Genomic DNA, 20,109 nt, shown 5'->3' with positions numbered 1-20,109 from the left:
CTGCATCACTGAGCACAGAGTGACAGTTACCATCGTCCTGGACTCTTACTTGTGAAACAGCACTGTGCAATATTACACCTACTGTAGACTTCAGTATATTTTTACTGTATATTTTATTCCATTTTTATTCTATTTTATTCTATTCTTATCTTAGGCAATTTGATTTGTTTTGTTATTCTTATTCGTGACCTGTTCTGTCTAAATGTTTTATGTTGAGCGATTTGCAGTGTCAAATTACCCTCGGGATAATAAGATAAGATAAGATAAGATATTCCTTTATTGATCCCCTTGGGGAAATTCAATAAAAGTATTTCTATTCTATTCTACATTATATATGATATAAAATTAGCTCACAGATCACATCAGCTCAAATGAAGAGAGGAGTGGTTTACTCTGCCATGTTACACAACACCCCCCTCTTTACCTTCAGCTTGGTCTTTTAGGACAGAGTGGTGCTGGAAATACTAACTCAACTGTTCTGGGGCACAGGAAGAACATATGTGAATTCTTCAAATGGGTGGTATTCCCCTTTAACCCTAAACTTAAAGGGATATTTCACTTCAGTAAAATTCAGCAGTCTTCTATGTAAAGTCATCTACAAGTACCCTAGCGACCACTGCTGTCGACACCACCATTCCTCCCGGGTGTCGGGCTCCTCATTCCTCTCCACAAACTATACATCAGTATTATTCTCTGTAATATTTATTTCTGCGTCAAAAGGGTTTTTGGATCTAATGTTGCCATTTTTAAATGATCAGTAATGGAACTATTTTTCACTTGAGGTGTTGAACTGTCAAACTTCTCACAGAATCCTTTCCTCCAGCAAGGCAGCACGTAACCATGGTAACCACTCCACACAAGGCAAAGATACACGGCACACTCAAACCTACAACAAATTGACCAGATCTGCTTTTATATTTCAAAGGGAATACATCTGTAAACACACATCAAATGCCAAAACAAGCACGTACCTTTGATTAATTAATTGTTTGTTTTATTGAAGTTTGTTTACACTATACAATATTTAGACTAGATCCCCAAAATGAATGGAAGTGAATGAAGAGCCTGAGTGACAACAGGGACAGCAGTGGTCGCCAGCTTACTTGTAGAAGCACTTGGAGGTAAGACTGCTGAAAAGTTCTACTAAAGTGAAAGATCCCATTGACTTAGCACCATTGTATATCACAGAGTCTCTGCTGTTTTACACCCCATCAAGAACACTTAGGTCCACTGAAGCAAGTCTTTTAATTGTCCCTAAAGTGTCCCACAGACAAATAGCAGAATCAGCCTTCTTTTATTACACACTGAAACTGTGGAACACTCAGTGGACCTTTTTAAACAGCATCTGAAAACACATATTTTTATCTTAGCTTTTAACTGTACTTAGTATATTCCTTTTGTTTTAATAATTTGATTTAACTCTTTTTTCTACTTATTTTATTGCTTGTGTTTACTGAGTCATGCATTTTATTATTAATTTGTACATTACATTTTCAATCAATCAATCAATTCAATAACCCACGCTCACTTACAACAGCGCACCTCCGCATTCTGGGCTGCTTTCTATTGCATGAAGGGTGCTTTATAATTAAAGTTTATTATTATTATTATTATTATTATTATTATTATTATTATTATTATTATTATTATTATTATTATTATTATTATTATTATTATTATTATTATTAACCTCAGTGGAGACCAAGGGGCCCTCATTCATCAACGTGGACGTAGAACTTGACCTACTTCCACACGTAAGCACGGAATGTAGAACTAGCGTACGCACAGGGAAGTCGGCATTCATCACACGTGCGTACGCAGGCTCTATGGTCCTCCGTGTTGATGAATACCACTTTGTTCTACCGTCAATGCTCGTGCATGATTATCCATATATGGTCATGAAAATGAGGAAACACCCCCCATGGGATGTGAAATAATGGACGGACCCGAGCGGAACCCTGAGAAACTCCACGAAGATTGTTCACTGCTGTCGAACCAAGAAGACACTATCGCGTATTGTGGGATAAATAAAAGGCGGACTCGTAAACGGTGATGTCAGATATCAACGGCTCCCTAAGACCATTGCTGCAATTCTGCCTGGACAGCTCAAAATACTAATAAAGACCGTTCGTTGACCACTGTTTGGCGTTGGTTGTGTGTCATTATAACCGTGCTGTAATATGAATGCCTTTATTAGTTGTGTTCGATTGGCTATATGATTTTTAGATGCATCTATTTTGTTGTCGGCTAATAAAGACCGCGCTGGAATATGACTGCCTTTTCCCGTGTTGTTTGATTAATACCCCAGGGATTAAAGTTCTCCTCAATTTTATTCCAAATCGCGATGGATCTCCCGTCAATTTTCTACCTGCTGCATATGATTTCTAGAGGCATACTACAATCTATTTTGATGTCAGTATTGGGTAGCCTATATAAACAATATAATACGAGAGCATATACAAGAACAATGAATCTCACTGCATGTATGATAGCCTGCCTTTCAATACATGAACTTGAATTCCATCATGTTTGTGTGCGGGACTCACAAGGCTGTTGTCACAATGGGTGGTACCGGTGTACAGTAATAATAACAGTCCACACAATATCACGATCCATGCCATAGCCTATGTTCTATTAGGACATGATCTGTGATGACAAATGTTCTAGAATGTTTGATTAAGATATCATACTCTGACAGCATGCCTATGAGCAACAAAAACGCGAACTTGAATCCCATCATATACATAGTCTGTCCACTATAGTGTCATTGCAATGCGTTTTCTATTCTTTCTTATACAGTAAAAAGGGGGAAGAACACTATATTCATATGACTTGTATTCTGCTTACAGCTTCGAAGTTCCACTTGTTTCGTTTAACGTAAAGCCTTTTAAATATAATCAAAACGTTCCCGTGTTTCTGCGGTCTGCGCAGAATAATAACGAGTTGAGCTTTATGATTTATGATGAATTGAAAATGGGGGACCCTGATGTAAACAAGACGAAAGTTGGTCTGCATCCCCAATTAACAATTGTATGTACTGAGCTGTACTGTACTGTACCCATTCTGCAATCTGTTAATAAACTTTTCAATCAATCAATCAATCAAGCTACGCGGAGCGCAGTCAGTCAGTAGCCTACACCCCGTATATTCCGATAACGCTATATAAACCATGCTGCATTCATTCTGAGAGAAAGATCTATTATTCCAAATGCTATTTATAGGGTTTTGACCATAATTACACTACTGTTCCTATTTTACAATGAACTATAATGAACTACGGTTCGTACAGAACGTGCCAGTGTTATTATGCACAGAAGCTCATTTCCTTGTTGTAATAATATATTCTACCACTGGGCGCTAGGTACGCCAGGTCTGAACTGTGCGTAGATGTAAGCATGAAGTCAAGTTCAAGTTGAAATTGATGAATCCCACTCTTTGCTTAGAAATGATCGTACGCACAGGGTAAGCACAGATCTGTGCGTAGAACACGTTGATGAATGAGGGCCGGGCGTATCTAGACCAAGCACTGTACTGGGGCACAGGGGGTACTTAGGGACGCCAAACGCGCATTTTTGTTTGCCGGTTTTGGGCGTTTTTTGGGAGCAAATTGGCGGATTTTGTATTTTTTTTTAATTTTTTTTTTTAATTTATTTCGGTTTTAGGGTTAGGGTTAGTTTAGAGATGCATCCGTCTGTATGGAGAATGGGAGGGGTTTGTCTGATGTTAAGGCCTTGAGAACATCACCCACTGCCTTTGGAGCAAGGATGTCTTTGACCAGAGCCTCTGCCTTTGTTCTTCCTAAAGTCATTTTCTTCACTATTTTGGAATCATGTAGAATCTTTTGATTGAGCTTGTTTTTTTTTAAAGAAAATATTTGTCATTTAGATGCCTTTATTTCATATTTGATGCAGACGGTAGGCTATATATAGCAAATTTTGTTATTAATCTTATTAAACTGTAGATGCTTCACCTTCTCAGCCACCACATCATTAAGCCGGTAACCATCAATCTTGGTATCCAAGCTGATAAAATCACTGCATTAATAGAAGTCTTTTCAGCCATCTTTTCCTGAGCATTATTAGCAGTGAAGTGTTAATAATTCAATAATCCATAGGATTAGTAGATGAATAGCCAGTTCTTTATTTGTTTTAATTTGATGTGTACATGCTGATACAAGTAATATTCATACTTGTGTGGTGTACGCATTTTGGTTACTCACCCAATATGTGTGTGTCTGGTGAACCCACAACATTATTGGGATTTTAAAACAATAAAGCCATAACCATTTATGTAAAAATACTAGGGATGCTCGATATTGGCTTTTTTACCGATACCGATATACCGATATATGCAGGGTTTCCCCCCCCCCCCCCCCCCCAAAAACGGAATAATTTCAGGTAATTAACACTTTGATTGCCGGGGTTAAATTCACAATTTACCATCCCTCGCCAGCCCTATTTAACATGGAGAAGTTCCCCTTCTTTGCAGGGCTATAACTTTTTAAATTGTATTGCTAAATTGACATTACCATGGCCCATTCAATGTCCTATATCTATTGTTCAGGGTGTAGCAACGTTATACTTTTTCATTCACATATTCATACTAAAATACGGTCTAAAGTATAAGTATGTTTTTATCGTTTTCTGCAGCTTTCTCCAGAACTTGATTTATAGCCCTAAATGCATTATATTGATGATCAAATACAGTTTGGTAGGAATCTGTGCGAGAAAAAAAATGTCAACTGGACGTGGTTCTAGAAGTTACTACGTATGATCTGATGTTGACCGGATGGGGGGGGGGGTCGTTTATAATTCCGTGGGCAACGTTAGATGATTCATCTAGTGTGGGTGATATGATCATCGGAGCAGTTAGTATCGAAACTCACCGTAGCTTCCTCGCGCCGTTGGGAGATGAGCGTGGAACAAAACATTTTCTATTATGGGATGTCGAAATATCCGATCCATTTCCAGGTTGTATAATAGTATATACGTCAAAATCATGTTGTTTACCGAGTTATTGGTAACCGATCGCCATCCATTGTGTCAAGATGGAGTCCTGCTAATGATAGCGAGTGCCCGGACGAAATATGGGTGAGCACCACTTCATCCGCATCACTTCCTGTTTGGGCGAGCGGCCGATCGGCCACCAGATGGCGCTCTTGAACCATTGGAGAATTGACAGGGGCTCACCAGTACATATAATGTCTCCGGGGGAGAAATATGATTTCGATCACAGATTTTAGAAATATTGATATCAAAGACGCTGGACAGCGTCATCGGCAGAATAAGCATGGCGGGAATGACGTGTTAAAGCGTCAACGGCGATTAAAGTGTTAACATTACATATCTCTTGTTGTGGAATTAACACAACATTATGCATACTTTTTTTTTTTTTTTTTACTTCATTTTTTAGCGTTTATCGCTTTTCTGGTCAAGCATGACCGACAGATGCAGGGTGAAACGGGAGGGAGAACAGGGGAAGACATTCGGCAAATGACGGCGGGTCCGGGAATCGAACTCGGAGTCAACCAGATCCGTGACGCAGCACGGTATTCCCCGACGCTTTCGCGTCGAGGTACATGGTGAGCTACTGGAGCTCCCCCATTATGCATACTTTTGACAATAAATAAAATCAGAATTTGTTCTTACTTGCTTGCCTGGGTAAATAAAGGTTATAGAAATGTAAAAAAAACAAATGATATTTTCCGATATCACATTTTAATGCCGATATCGGCCGATAATATCGGTAGGCCAATAATATCGGACATCCCTAAAAAATACTTAATACTTAACATATGTTAACTGTTATCTCAAACCAATATAGACAGCATAAACAGTATGGTTAATATTAGCCATTTATCTCAGCTAGATTACATTTATAAATACAAGTGCTATTTGTTTTGTGTTATAACATTTTTAAAACAGTATGAATGAAACAAGGTGGGGGCAGACAGTGAAGGTACACAGTGAACCTTTTTGCTTCATATTTACCATGTTTACTTGTTTTCACCTACAATTTCCACACGTTCGGGTCCAGTGCACCCAATGAAAACGTGTTATTTTATATGCTCTTCACAGAAAATGAGCCAAGCCCAATGAGTCTCACTTCTATTAGTAAACATTGAAATCGGGTCCCAGTCCACCAACCTGCTCCGGCGGCAAATCCTGCACTCGTCCTTTTGGGGATCGTCTGAAACAGATCTCAGCCATGTATATTTCTTCTCCCAGTCTCTGTTGTATGAGCAAAGTATTTTTTTCTTAGGAGTTGCCTCCATTTTCTCGTTTTGTTTAGCTGGCTTAACTTTTATCGTTTTCGGCGGTCTTTCTTCTCCACTTACTGATTGCCACTGTCTACATAAAACCGCGTCATCACGCACCTGCGCGCCATACTGACAGCTCGGGCTAACAGCTCGAGCTGCTCGGCTCGGCTGTGCATTGGTTTTTGACACAGACATTGCATTAAATGAACAACATTTAAAACATAATTATTATTGTTTTTACCATGATCTTTGAAATGCGTTACATTGTTCTGTTGCAGTGGGACGAACGTTCCATTATCGGGACTGCGAAACGCCTTTTTTTCCTTATTTTTCTGGGGAAATGTTTACTGGGGCACAGTTGACCAATACTGGGGTATGTGCCCCAGTAAAAGTGGTCTAAATACGCCGATGGTGGAGACTCACATGCCACCCTAACCAAAAATGGAGGTCACATCATTATGACGATGCCCAGTGCATTTCCCCCCCCACCTATGGCAGAAATTAACAGTCTTTTCCTTTCCCATTTACCAGTAAATTTGTCCTTGATACTGCACGTATCATTCAGTGCCAGGGGTCGCTGTTTACCTTCTGGGTAGAACGCCATCGCTGTAAGTCAATGGGGAGACTGCGAAACTTGCTAGTGCTTAAAATATATGAAATATTATAGCTATGGATCTAATAACACTGTCGTTTGTCAGTGAGTTGCTTCTGGTCGACATGCAAAAAACAGATGGTTTTTTCATCCGTACATTTCCGTTTTATACCGTTTTGAATATGAGTATAGTTTGGGTGATTCTTAGTAATCCCAGGAAAAGACGTGATAATAGCCCTTTAGTGAAATCCAGTTATCACGTTGTCATTTTTCACCTGATTATCGAATCTTCCTGAAATCAACGCTAGATTATCGTTATTATCCTTCCTCATGCACCCATGAAATGGTGCTTGGACCGGCGCTGTATTGTTGTAAACGCTCGTCCTGCCGGAGTATTTAAACCCCGCCCGCAGATCCTCCTCGTGGCCCTCGCAGGAATGGGAGTGGCTGGCTCTGCGCTGACATGGCTGACATCATACCTCAATGACCGCTCCTACCAAGTGTCATGGAGAGGGACCCTGTCGGCCACCCGCCCCCTTGCGGACGGGTGTCCCCCAGGGCTCTGTTCTAGGACCCCTTCTCTTCTCCCTCTACACTAAATCACTGGGTAACATTATCACGTCTCATGGCTTCTCCTATCATTGTTATGCCGATGATACTCAACTCTTCCTCTCCTTCCCTCCCTCAGATATCCACGTCTCTGAGCGGATCTCGGCCTGTCTGTCCGACATCTCCGCCTGGATGATGACCAACCACCTCAAACTGAACCTAAGCAAAACAGAATTGCTCCACCTGCCGGCCAAATCCTCCCCCCTGACCGACCTTTCCATCACAGTCGCGAATGCAGCTGTGACCGCGTCCCCGACCGCCAAGAACCTTGGTGTTGTCCTCGACGACCAGTTGAACTTCTCTGCTCACATCAAGTCAAGTCAAGTCAAGTCAAGAGTTTTAATTGTCACGGCATACAGGTATACAATGAAATGCGGCTGGTCTTGCCCGCGACGATGTGCAATACAGTGGTACAACATATAATAGAATCCAATAAAATACAGTGGTACAACATATTAATAGAATCCAATAAAACAGTGCAATAAACAGGTACATGGTGTGCCATCTCGGTATCTGTACATTAGTATTTACAGAGCATATAGGACATGCTAGGTAGCTTTAGTAGTGCAATACACTGTTCCTGATGCTATACTACTTTAAGTGGCCTTTCCTCTGGCCATAAGTGTGCGTGTGTGCGGCATGAGTGTTAAAGTGGCTGCTAGTGTGTGAGCGTGCTCAGCGTGCGTGTCGTGTATGTGCTTGTGTGTGGATAGTTCAGTTTCTGTGTCTCTCAATGTTCATTGTTCAAGGCTCTGATGGCCTGGGGGAAGAAGCTTAGCCTAAGCCTCTCCGTCCTAGTAGCTGGAGTTCGCAGGCGTCTGCCTGACCTCAGCAGCTGGAACAGGCTGTTATTGGGGTGGTGGGGGTCTTTCATTATCCTGCAGGCTCTGGATTTGCACCTCTTGTTGTATAGAGCCTGCAGGGGAGGTAGCGCAATACCCGTGGTACGCTCGGCTGAGCGCACCACACTCTGTAGGGCCTTCTTGTCCTGTGCCGTGCTGTTCCCATACCAGGCAGTGATGTTTCCGGTCAAGATGCTCTCTACAGCTCCTGAGTAGAAGGACTGGAGTATCTTCCCCGATACTCTGAACTTCCTTAACTGTCTCAGGTGGTAGAGGCGCTGCTTCGCTTTCTTTACTACTGTGTTTATGTGTGTTGACCATGTCAGGTCCTCTGAGATGTGGACCCCCAGGTACTTGAAGCTGCTCACCCTGTCCACGGTAGCCCCGTTAATCGTCAGTGGTGTGTGTGTCTCCTGCTGTCCTCTCCTATAATCCATGATCAGCTCCTTGGTTTTACCAATGTTCAGGAGCAGGCTGTTGTCCTGGCACCAACGTTCCAGTACCTCAACCTCCTCTCGGTAGGCCTTCTCGTCGTTGTCCGAGATCAGCCCCACCACCACCGTGTCGTCTGCGAACTTCACAATGGAGTTGGAGCTGAACTTGGCCGCACAGTCGTGTGTGTAGAGTGAGTACAGCAGGGGGCTTAGAACACAGCCCTGGGGGGACCCGATGCTCAGGGTGATGGTGTTGGAGGTCTGACCCCCCACCCTGACCGCCTGGGGTCTTTCACTCAGAAAGTCCAGTACCCAGGCGCTCAGGGCGGAGCTCAGGCCTAGCTCGATCAGCTTGTCCACCAGTCTGGTGGGGACTATGGTGTTGAACGCTGAGCTGTAGTCAATGAACAACAGTCTCACATAGCCCCCCTTCTGACGGTCAAGGTGGGAGAGAGTGCTGTGCAGTACCTGGGAGACCGCGTCATCAGTGGACCTGTTTGTCCTGTATGCAAATTGCATAGGGTCCATATCACTGGGGAGAGAGGCACAAATGTGGTCCTTGACCAGCCTCTCGAAACATTTCATGACCACAGAGGTGAGTGCCACCGGTCTGTAATCATTTGGACATGTTGGGGAGGGTTTCTTCGGTACAGGGATGATGGTAGACATCTTGAAGCAGGCAGGGACTACTGACTCCGCCAGGGATTGATTAAATATGGCGGTGAACACCGGGGCAAGCTGGTTTGCACAGGACTTAAGTATGCGTCCTGTTATACCATCTGGGCCTGCAGCCTTCCTGGTGTTCACCTGCATAAATGCTCTTCTCACACTGTGTTCCGACAACGAGAGAGCGCCCCCGCCCCCCCCGCGGTTGCCCCCCCCCTCCACAACAGCCGGTGCGCCAGTGACGTCACTAGCCAGAGGGCTAGCGGCGACACTGTCTACACCGAACCGAGCGTAGAAGGAGTTGAGTTTGTCCGCTAGAGAGGCGTCGTCGCTCCCCATTGAGGGGGCGCTGACTTTGTAGTCAGTTATTGTCTTCAGTCCCCTCCACAAGCCTCTTGTGTCGTTTTGTGCCATTTGTGTCTCCAGTTTCTCAGCATATGTCCTCTTAGCAAGTTTAACAGCCTTGCGCAGAGTGTAGACTGAAGCCTTGTACTCTTCCATATTTCCTGACTCTCTGCCCAGGTTATAAGCCGTGGTGCGTGAGTTTAGGGCTGTTCTTATAGTGCTGTCCACCCAAGGTTTCTGGTTTGGGAAAACCCGCGCCTTCTTTGTGAGGACAATGCCGTCTACCACTGTTGCTATGTAACAAACAACGGTATCAGCGTACTCGCTGACGTCACTGGCGCTTCCTTTAAACATGTCCCAGTCTGTATCCGCGAACGCGTCACAGAGATCGGTCTCTGATTCATCAGACCATTTTTTTGTCTCACGTGACACGACGACGTCATGCGATCTTTGTTTGTATGCTGGAATTAAAAAAAAATGGAGTCGTGATCGCTCGCGCTTGTAGAGCCCATCAGTGGCGGAGCCGCTACAGCCTTGTAGGCAGCTCTGAACGGGGTGTAGCAGTGGTCGAGTGTGTTCCCCCCTCTTGTGGAGCAGGCGATGTGCTGAAAAAAGGTCAGCATCGCAGCGACAACCAGAACCTGCAGATTCCTCCTGAGCAACGTCAGAAGGATCCGCCCCTTCCTGACAAAAGAAGCCACCCAACTCCTCGTCCAATCAACAGTCATCTCCCGCCTCGACTACTGCAACGCACTGCTCGCTGGCCTCCCGGCCACTGCCACTAAGCCTCTTCAACTCATTCAGAACGCAGCGGCCCGCCTGATCTCAAACCTACCGAAGTCGGCCCATGTCACCCCACTTCTTAGGGACCTGCACTGGCTCCCCATTGCTGCACGAATCCGCTTCAAGGCCCTCGACCTAGCATACCGTGCGGCAAAGGGAACCGCTCCCGCCTACCTCCGGTCAATGGTCTCTAACTACACACCCTCAAGACCCCTATGCTCTGCATCTTCTGGCCGCCTCAGACCTACTCCTATCCAAGCTCCGGGAGGGTCATCAAAGAGAAGTCGCCTATTCTCAGTCCTTGCCCCACAATGGTGGAATGAACTACCCACCCCAGTTAGGACAGCCGAAACCCGTCCAATCTTTCGCCGTCGACTAAAGACGCACTTCTTCAACCATTATCTGAATTAAAAAAAAATTAAATAAAAAAATCTAACCCTAACTAACCTTACTGTCATGCACTTGTCCTAATAAACTAACCTACACTGTAGCACTCAACACTTTGATGAACATTGTTACTCAACTGATAGAGTTGTGCCCTTCCTGATGACTTGTCGTACAGAACTTGTAAGTCGCTTTGGATAAAAGCGTCAGCTAAATGACTAAATGTAAATGTAAATGGCTCAGCTCGGCCCAGAAAACAAACTACATAGTTTCAAATAGAGTGCAATAGCGTCCGAAGGCGTTGGAGGGCGGTATTGACCGTCTGCCAGCTCAGACACATTCAGAACAGTATGCACAGCCTGCCCCGATGAATTATGAATGGCAATAGTGAATAAAAGAAATAACGATTAAAACCTGACTTTTCTCGTGATTTGCGCTCAAGCGATGGCAAGTTAACCCGACTTTTTTCGTCATTGGCGCAGAATGAGTTAATGGGACAATGTTGTATTTTGTTAACGTTCCATTTTTTAAAAGCCAAACTGCTAACCCAAAATAACTGGATGTTGCAGAGAATGCACTGGCACGTGTGACATGATCTGCAATGCTAAGCTAGTTTTTTTACTAGCGATCTTTCCTTTTTTTAAACTGCCACTTAAAATTCTAAATCCCCTGCCTCATCAGAGAGAGAAATGTATATCAGAAGGCTTTTTTCACTGGACCACAGCTGCATGAACCACAGACGAAGCTAGGAGTGATCTATTTATTGTCCATACATTTTCTTAGAGCTGCAGCGAAGACTGGAGACTTGGGAGCAGCCAGAGAACATGTCACGTGAGGTTAATTAGGTAGACGGTGAGTCAGGTGCAGTGTGTGTGTGAGTCAGGTTACTCTCCCATAGGCTTCTGAATCACAGGCTGGGAAGGAAAAGCTGCTGTTGAGGTGCCCTTGAGCAAGGCTCTTAACCCCAAACTCCTGTGGAGCAGATCCTAGTGGTCAACAGTGTCAGACTGTGGTTGTACTGGGCAGATCCTAGTGGTCAACAGTGTCAGACTGTGGTTGTACTGGGCAGCTCCTAGTGGTCAACAGTGTCAGACTGTGGTTGTACTGGGCAGCTCCTAGTGGTCAACAGGGTGAGACTGTGGTTGTACTGGACAGCTCCTAGTGGTCAACAGTGTCAGACTGTGGTTGTACTGGGCGGCTCCTAGTGGTCAACAGTGTCAGACTGTGGTTGTACTGGGCAGCTCCTAGTCAACAGTGTCTCTGGTAGCTTCATCTAGCCATGGAGCACCCTTGGCTTTAGCAGTAAACTTCCTGATACAAGTATGTTTATCTGCAATCAACATAAAAATCTTCCTAAATACATCAAGAGCTTCTTCAGGATTGTCTTTAGTATTCACAACCGACCAGTCTATGCTATTATATGATCCTGAATATAATTCTAGCACTCGCCTTGGGTATTTTAGTTCTCTGTGATGGCCACTCGGTTGTGTGATCACTACATCCTATTGCTGTAGATAATGCTTTAGAACATTTCCCAGGGACATTTGTAAAAAAAAAAATATATATATATATATCATAAATGCTGTTCTGCCTTCCTTATTTGTAAATACCCTATGTTGTAGCCAATTTGATGATTTTACTGTGGTCACTTTATTGTATGAAGGTGCTGTGTTATTGAGATTATTGACTAATTAACTGGGCAGGTGGCTCAGATGATCTCCGGCACAGCCTATTTGTAGGTGTGTCACAGGTGCGCAGCGGGAGGGAATTGGGGAACCGTCACAGGGAAGCCACACAGTTTTTCAACCGTGCGTGTTTTGTTTGTTTTCAGTTGTTTTGAGTTCTTTTTCAGGTTTATTTTGCAACACTAGTCATTTGTTTAGGTTACAGTTTAAACACAGAGTTTATGTTATGCTTTGCTTTTTCCACTCTGCAAGCGAAAATAAAACTTTTAAATGCACTCAATGAGAAGACCTGATTTACTATCAACAAGCACCACGCGTTGGAAAGAGCTTCGTACCATATTCCCTCACTGGCATCTTTTTGTTGTTCGGTTGCCCTTATACCCTAGTTTGTATAATTACCATTTGGGTTAAACTACAAGCATTAGTTCCTGTCAACAATGTATTCCTAAGGGGTAGGCGGCTGGGTGGCGCAGCGGACATTGCGCTCGTCACCAACGCAAGAGACACCGGGTTCGAATCCGGCTGTCGGCGTTGCCTCCGGCTTGGGCCGGCCGTCATACTAACTAAGTTAGCGGGTGGGAAGTCGAAGGGTGGTAGTCTGGTCGTTGTGAACAGCGACTCCTACAGGTCGGTTGGGGCGCCTGCACAGCAAAGTCAGGAAAATGGCGGGGGCAGTGTGAGCCTCCTACACGTTACTCCTCGCCAAATGAGAGTCCGCGCTGGCAGGTGAAAAGATGTGACAGGCTGCCTCCACATGTATCGGAGGGGACATGTGATGCAAGGCTTCTATCCTCCCTACAACTGGACAGTGGGGGGCATATGCGAGCAACGGTCAGGACAGGGGAGGGAGAATTGGCACAAGAGGTAAATTGGGATGGGGAGAAAAATCACAGAAAAAAGGAGGAGAAAAAGTAGATAAAAAAACCAATGTATTCCTAAGGGGGGGCAGCTAGTGGATAGGAAGTCAATATCAAAATCTCCGCAAAAACATGTCAGTTTTCTCATCGGAGACGTCATCACGACACACATCATTCAAATATTTTGCACCAGCACTAGGAGGCCTATAACAACACCCAGTTAATATTGGCTTAACCCATTCACTACCGCACTACCAAATGGTTAACCTTTCACTGCGACAATACAGAAGGTTAAACCCCTTTCACTGCCACACAACAAAGGGTTAACCCTTTACTATCACACTACAGACGGTGAAAGGGTTAACCCTTTGTAGTGTGGTAGTGAAAGGGTTAAGGTGTGGAAGATTGATCTGACCCATGTCAGATACAATTAGGTCATTCCACTGCTTAGCTGGCAGATTGTTACATACATATATCGACTCCCCATGACCATGGTAGAGTTGACACTTCAGAGCAAAGACTGTGTGTGTGTGCGTGTGCGTGCACATGCGTGTGTATACATAATAGTGAGAGTAGGCTAGTTATCCCTTTGCACTCAGCTCCTAGTGGTCAACAGTGTCAGCCTGTGGTTGTACTGGGCAGCTCCTAGTGGTCAACAGTGTCAGCCTGTGGTTGTACTGGGCAGCTCCTAGTGGTCAACAGTGTCAGACTGTGGTTGTACTGGGCAGCTCCTAGTGGTCAACAGTGTCAGACTGTGGTTGTACTGGTCAGCTCCTAGTGGTCAACAGTGTCAGACTGTGGTTGTACTGGGCAGCTCCTAGTGGTCAACAGTGTCAGCCTGTGGTTGTACTGGGCAGCTCCTAGTGGTCAACAGTGTCAGCCTGTGGTTGTACTGGGCAGCTCCTAGTGGTCAACAGTGTCAGACTGTGGTTGTACTGGGCAGCTCCTAGTGGTCAACAGTGTCAGACTGTGGTTGTACTGGGCAGCTCCTAGTGGTCAACAGTGTCAGACTGTGGTTGTACTGGGCAGCTCCTAGTGGTCAACAGTGTCAGACTGTGGTTGTACTGGGCAGCTCCTAGTGGTCAAGGGTGTCAGACTGTGGTTGTACTGGGCAGCTCCTAGTGGTCAACAGTGTCAGACTGTGGTTGTACTGGTCAGCTCCTAGTGGTCAACAGTGTCAGACTGTGGTTGTACTGGGCAGCTCCTAGTGGTCAACAGTGTCAGACTGTGGTTGTACTGGTCAGCTCCTAGTGGTCAACAGTGTCAGACTGTGGTTGTACTGGGCAGCTCCTAGTGGTCAACAGTGTCAGACTGTGGTTGTACTGGTCAGCTCCTAGTGGTCAACAGTGTCAGACTGTGGTTGTACTGGGCAGCTCCTAGTGGTCAACAGTGTCAGCCTGTGGTTGTACTGGGCAGCTCCTAGTGGTCAACAGTGTCAGACTGTGGTTGTACTGGTCAGCTCCTAGTGGTCAACAGTGTCAGACTGTGGTTGTACTGGGCAGCTCCTAGTGGTCAACAGTGTCAGACTGTGGTTGTACTGGTCAGCTCCTAGTGGTCAACAGTGTCAGACTGTGGTTGTACTGGGCAGCTCCTAGTGGTCAACAGTGTCAGACTGTGGTTGTACTGGGCAGCTCCTAGTGGTCAAGGGTGTCAGACTGTGGTTGTACTGGGCAGCTCCTAGTGGTCAACAGTGTCAGACTGTGGTTGTACTGGTCAGCTCCTAGTGGTCAACAGTGTCAGACTGTGGTTGTACTGGGCAGCTCCTAGTGGTCAACAGTGTCAGACTGTGGTTGTACTGGGCAGCTCCTAGTGGTCAACAGTGTCAGACTGTAGTTGTACTGGGCAGCTCCTAGTGGTCAACGGTGTCAGACTGTGGTTGTACTGGGCAGCTCCTAGTGGTCAACAGTGTCAGACTGTGGTTGTACTGGTCAGCTCCTAGTGGTCAACAGTGTCAGACTGTGGTTGTACTGGGCAGCTCCTAGTGGTCAACGGTGTCAGACTGTGGTTATACTGGGCAGCTCCTAGTGGTCAACAGTGTCAGACTGTGGTTGTACTGGGCAGCTCCTAGTGGTCAACAGTGTCAGACTGTGGTTGTACTGGGCAGCTCCTAGTGGTCAACAGTGTCAGACTGTGGTTGTACTGGGCAGCTCCTAGTGGTCAACAGTGTCAGACTGTGGTTGTACTGGGCAGCTCCCAGGTGGTCTATAGTGTCAGACTGTGGTTGTACTGGGCAGCTCCCAGGTGGTCTATAGTGTCAGACTGTGGTTGTACTGGGCAGCTCCCAGGTGGGAAAGTATGTACAGGTAGCAGAGCCTTTATGAGCTCCAACCTTCCCTTAATAATTAAAAAGATATAAAGCTCAGTTGTGTAAGGTCAGACAAAGTTGTTTCCACAAAGAGGCCACAAGAAAAACACAATAGCATTTCATAAATTGAGTGGCATCCCCCTTTAATCTTGTTGAAATATTATTTCTAAACTAGTGTTTTTGTTTACTTTGCATAATATAAACAACCATCCAAGCCCCTATTTCTTTTGATGACCCACTGCAAAACACACATCAACTTAATGTAGTAAATAATGTAGTTCATATAGTCTTCTTTCATACAAAAACAAATATACTGTATGTAACATGCAACATGGTTAAAACTGGCACGAGCCACAATGTTCGTTTCAAGTCCCGTTTTCATCAAAACTGTCAAGAGTCGCCGCCCATCATTATAGCACTCCTTTACAGTCTTAACTACTATGACAAGGAAATTCTGCAGGCTTTAAACAGGCTTCTCCTCTTTCCATTTAAAACGGTCAATGTCCGTTTTAAACACCTGCTACGAGCCTATACATTTGTAGTATCTTGTGTTTTATTATTAAAACTACAAGCCTATATCTTTGCCCCCACGCCAGGACAAGTCGATGTTCAGTCTGAGGTACGGTGCCGTTGCATAAAGACAAAAACGAGAGGACGTTGTTTTTCAAATGACGGTGTTGGCCGTGCGTTTGTTGTTCGAGGGGTTGTTCGCTGTCGAAGTTGAGCTTTCCACCGCCGGTACTGCATCACCTCGGACTAAGAAGGGGAAGTAGTTGGCGATATAGAGGCCTTTAAACTTTGTGCTACAGAAACAGTAGACCAGCGGGTCCAACAAGCAGTCCATGTAGGACAGGACCATTAGGCCGTCGAAGACCTGCGCCGCCACGTCCTCCGACACCTGCTTGAACTCCTGGACCCTGACGATGAGCAGCACCATCCTGGCGACGGTGCAGGGCAGGAAGCAGAGGGAGAACACCACCATGACGGTGGTCACCAGGAACACGGCTCGCCGCAGCTTGGTCTTGTCCCCGACCGTCTTCTTCCGGAGCCGGTTGACGATGCGCACCGTGCAGTAGACCAGGATGATGAAGGGGATGAGGATCTGAGTGAAGAAGACCACCTCGCGCAGGCTGTCCGTCACATCCTGGAACACATGATCAGAACAGACTTGGGTTGATTGATTGAGTTTATTTAATAAACGAGAGGATGCTCTAGTTATAACATCTTCAAGTTCAGGAAAATGACAAAAAGCTTAAACACGCCAACATTATCGGCAATGCTTACCTTCATCTTACCGTCTTCTCCAGAATCAGACACAAGATAGATACTAATTTCCACTCAGCTCAGTTCAGTGTTCAGTAATAATAATATTAATACATCAAATTTGTATAGCGCTTTTCCGAATGCTCAAAGACACTTTACAGATCAAAATAAACAATACAGTTTTAGTAGGGAAAAAATTATATAAAAGGTGAGAGAGGAAGGAGTTCAAGGCTTGAAGGCAAGGGTAAAAAGGTGGGTTTTGAGGTCTTTTTTAAAGGATGAGAGGGTGTCTGCATGACGGATATGGTTTGGCAGGGCGTTCCAGGGTGGGGGCAGCTGCAGCAAAGGCCCTGTCGCCCCCCAGGTCCGGAGCATAGTTCTGATGGGTTGGAGGTTAGCATCTGCAGACCTGAGGCAGCGGGTAGGCGTGTGGTGGAGAAGGAGGTCAGAGAGGCAGGAGGGGGCCAGGTCGTTGAGGGCTTTGAAGGTGATGAGTAGAATTTTGAACTGAATCATGTACATGATGTGGGGAGCCAGTGGAGATCGTGGAGGATGGGGGTGAGCATGCGAGCAGCAGAGTTTTGGACGTATTGTAATTTGTTGAGGATTTTGGTGGATGTGCCATACAGAATACTGTTGCAGTAGTCCAGTCGGGAAGTGATGGGTCAGTGTTTCGGCAGCAGAGAAGGATAGTGAGGTGGAAGAAGGTGTTTTTTGTAAAAGAAAATTTAAAGCTATCTGGCTGCAAGCTAGTCTAGCTTAGCACAAATTAATAGAAGCGGATATGAACTGCTTTTACTGATGGCTTTCTACTGAACGCACAGAGAGGAAATCTGGAGAAGATGGTAAGCATATTTCCCATAATGTTGGCATGTTCCTTTAAAGCCTGGTTCCACTGTGGTTTTTCAGGGGGATGGGGGGGGGGGGGGGGGGTAGGAGAGAGAGAGAGAGGTTGTGAAAACTTTTTGATGCGAAATTGAGGATGTGAGCTGCTTGAAATGCAAGACGAAATCAATAGAATCAGAATCAAGCAGAATCTGTACTGCCATCAAGCAGCAACCTCAGCGAATTTTGTCATCTCAATGTGAATTTCTCCAGACCTGTCTTGCCAGAGCCGGAGGTGTGGCCTAGCAATAGCAACCCCTCTCCCTATCCCCACTCAACACCAATCCACAGATCAGACCAAACAAATAATGTAAACAAAGTGCAATACTAAGCAGGGCTCTTTTGCCTAGAGGTCACTTTTTGACGACATGACAGATTATACCTTTAAGTATTACAGAAACAGCTCATACTTAGCCACAGGGGTGTAGCTCCAGATTCTGGGCCCCATGAAAGAATGTATTTGTAGGCCCCCAGTGAAAGCGAGCGCGCATAATATGGTTTTTACCTATACATTCGGATCAGCAGTTCAGCACCTGCACTGTTGGTGGGTGAGCCTAGTAAAGGATGTCGCATTGCGTTCATCTTCAATGAATGGACCAATGCAATAGTCTACCAAAGCCCCCCCTCTCTCTCTATATATCTCTCACACACACACACACACACTTCAGAAACAAACATAGTATCAATGAGAGCATCAATAATACACCTGAGTGATGTCTAGTAAAATTTTTTTTTTTTTTTTTTTTTTTGGGTCCCCCCCAGTGCTGGGCCCTTGGAATCATCCTAAGCTACCCCCCCCCCAGCTACGCCCCTGCTTAGCCATACCCCACTACATGTTTACTACATACAAAAACAGAAAATTACCTTGACCACCGTGGCATCGTCCTCGCGGCCATGGCTGTTGCAGCACTCGAAGCTCCTGACCATGGTGGGGATGGTGAGCGGCAGGAGAAGAAGCCAGATGATGATGGAGATGTGAGGAGACTTCTTCAGGGCTTTGAGGAGATTCTTCTTACCCGGGTGGACCACGTTGAAGTAGCGGTCAATGGAGGTCACAGTGAGGAAGGCGATACTCGCTCCCCGGTTGAGGAAGAGCATGAAGAGCATGGCCTTGCACACCACCTCACTCTTGCTCCTCCGCTCGCCGCTGATGAAGTTGTGCGCCTTCACGGGCAGACAGAAGAGCAGGAGAATGTCCGCTAAGACCAGGTTGAAGAGGAAGACATTGTTGGTGTTGGATTTCCAGAACTTCAGCTTGAAGATGAAGAGGTGGAGGACAGATGCGTTGAGAGGCAGAGCCAAGATGAAAATTATAATCATAACTGCTGCATAGAATTTGTACAGACCCTGGTTGGTGGCATCACAGTCCTCAATGACACTTTTTGAATTAGTAGTGGCCATGACACTTGCAGTCATATTGGTGATTGCGTTAGTTATCATTTTTGTATCTCATGTGCTACTTTACACAAAATACAAATCCTTCAATGGACGGTTAGGTTTATGTATCCTGAGTCCTGAGTGACAGAACAATATATACTTGTAGTCACAGGATCCAAATTCCTCCCAAGTTCTTATCATGAAAATCAGATCTCTTCACACAGATACTGCAACTCCCAACCTGCAGAGAATCAAGAAGAAAGTGAAAAATCCTCCAAACTAGTTTGATCAAAAAGTATTGTATTTTATCTTCCCTTGTTCTCTTGGTTCTCTGTCTGTCGAGCGCCGAAGTGCTTCTTATTTGTAGTCATGGGTTGTGAAAGTTAGGACTGACCGGCCAAACGTCTGGAACCAATTGTGTCTTCAGGGCAGACTCACAGCAGTGAGCAGGCAGGCGGCTCCTCTTCTGTTTGTTCAGGCTTGTTTAAGCCACGCCCCACAGCCTGAGGAGACGAGTCAAATCTCAGGCTTGTTTAAGCCCCGCCCCACAGCCTGAGGAGACGAGTCACTTTTAGCAGGTTACTGCTAAAGCCAAGGGTGCTCCATGGATAGATGAAACTGCTTCGACCCACAGCAGGGCCTTCCTGGGCCTACCTCACCATGTGGTATTAATAACACAGGAGCAAAACCATTGTTAATCTGAAAACATAAACCTTAACAATCATCTTAGTATACTGCAAAAAACAATGTCCATCTTAACAAGTAATTTAATCTTATGTTGAGTCTTAAAGGGGACATGTCATGTATATTCTCAACTATTTCA

At 45.2% G+C, this 20,109-nt stretch overlaps 1 protein-coding gene across 1 annotated transcript; it reads right to left on the bottom strand.

The window, feature by feature from the left end:
• Window positions 1-15,887: 15,887 nt before the first annotated feature.
• LOC311229205 (12-(S)-hydroxy-5,8,10,14-eicosatetraenoic acid receptor-like) lies at window positions 15,888-19,739 on the bottom strand. Its single transcript, XM_084315275.1, has 2 exons — window positions 18,774-19,739; window positions 15,888-16,905 (listed from the first exon to the last, which is right to left on the bottom strand). Exons 1-2 carry the CDS (start codon window positions 19,347-19,349, stop codon window positions 16,426-16,428), a joined length of 1,056 nt encoding a protein of 351 aa, XP_084171401.1. The 5' UTR covers window positions 19,350-19,739; the 3' UTR covers window positions 15,888-16,425.
• Between the last annotated feature and the right edge of the window lie 370 nt (window positions 19,740-20,109).

This window comes from Notolepis coatsorum, assembly GCF_963971535.1.
Source record: "Notolepis coatsorum genome assembly, chromosome: 5".
NCBI classification, from domain to species: Eukaryota; Metazoa; Chordata; class Actinopteri; order Aulopiformes; family Paralepididae; genus Notolepis; species Notolepis coatsorum.
The sequence above is the reverse complement of the archived record's forward strand: the minus strand, read 5'-3'. Positions and strand labels throughout refer to the sequence as shown.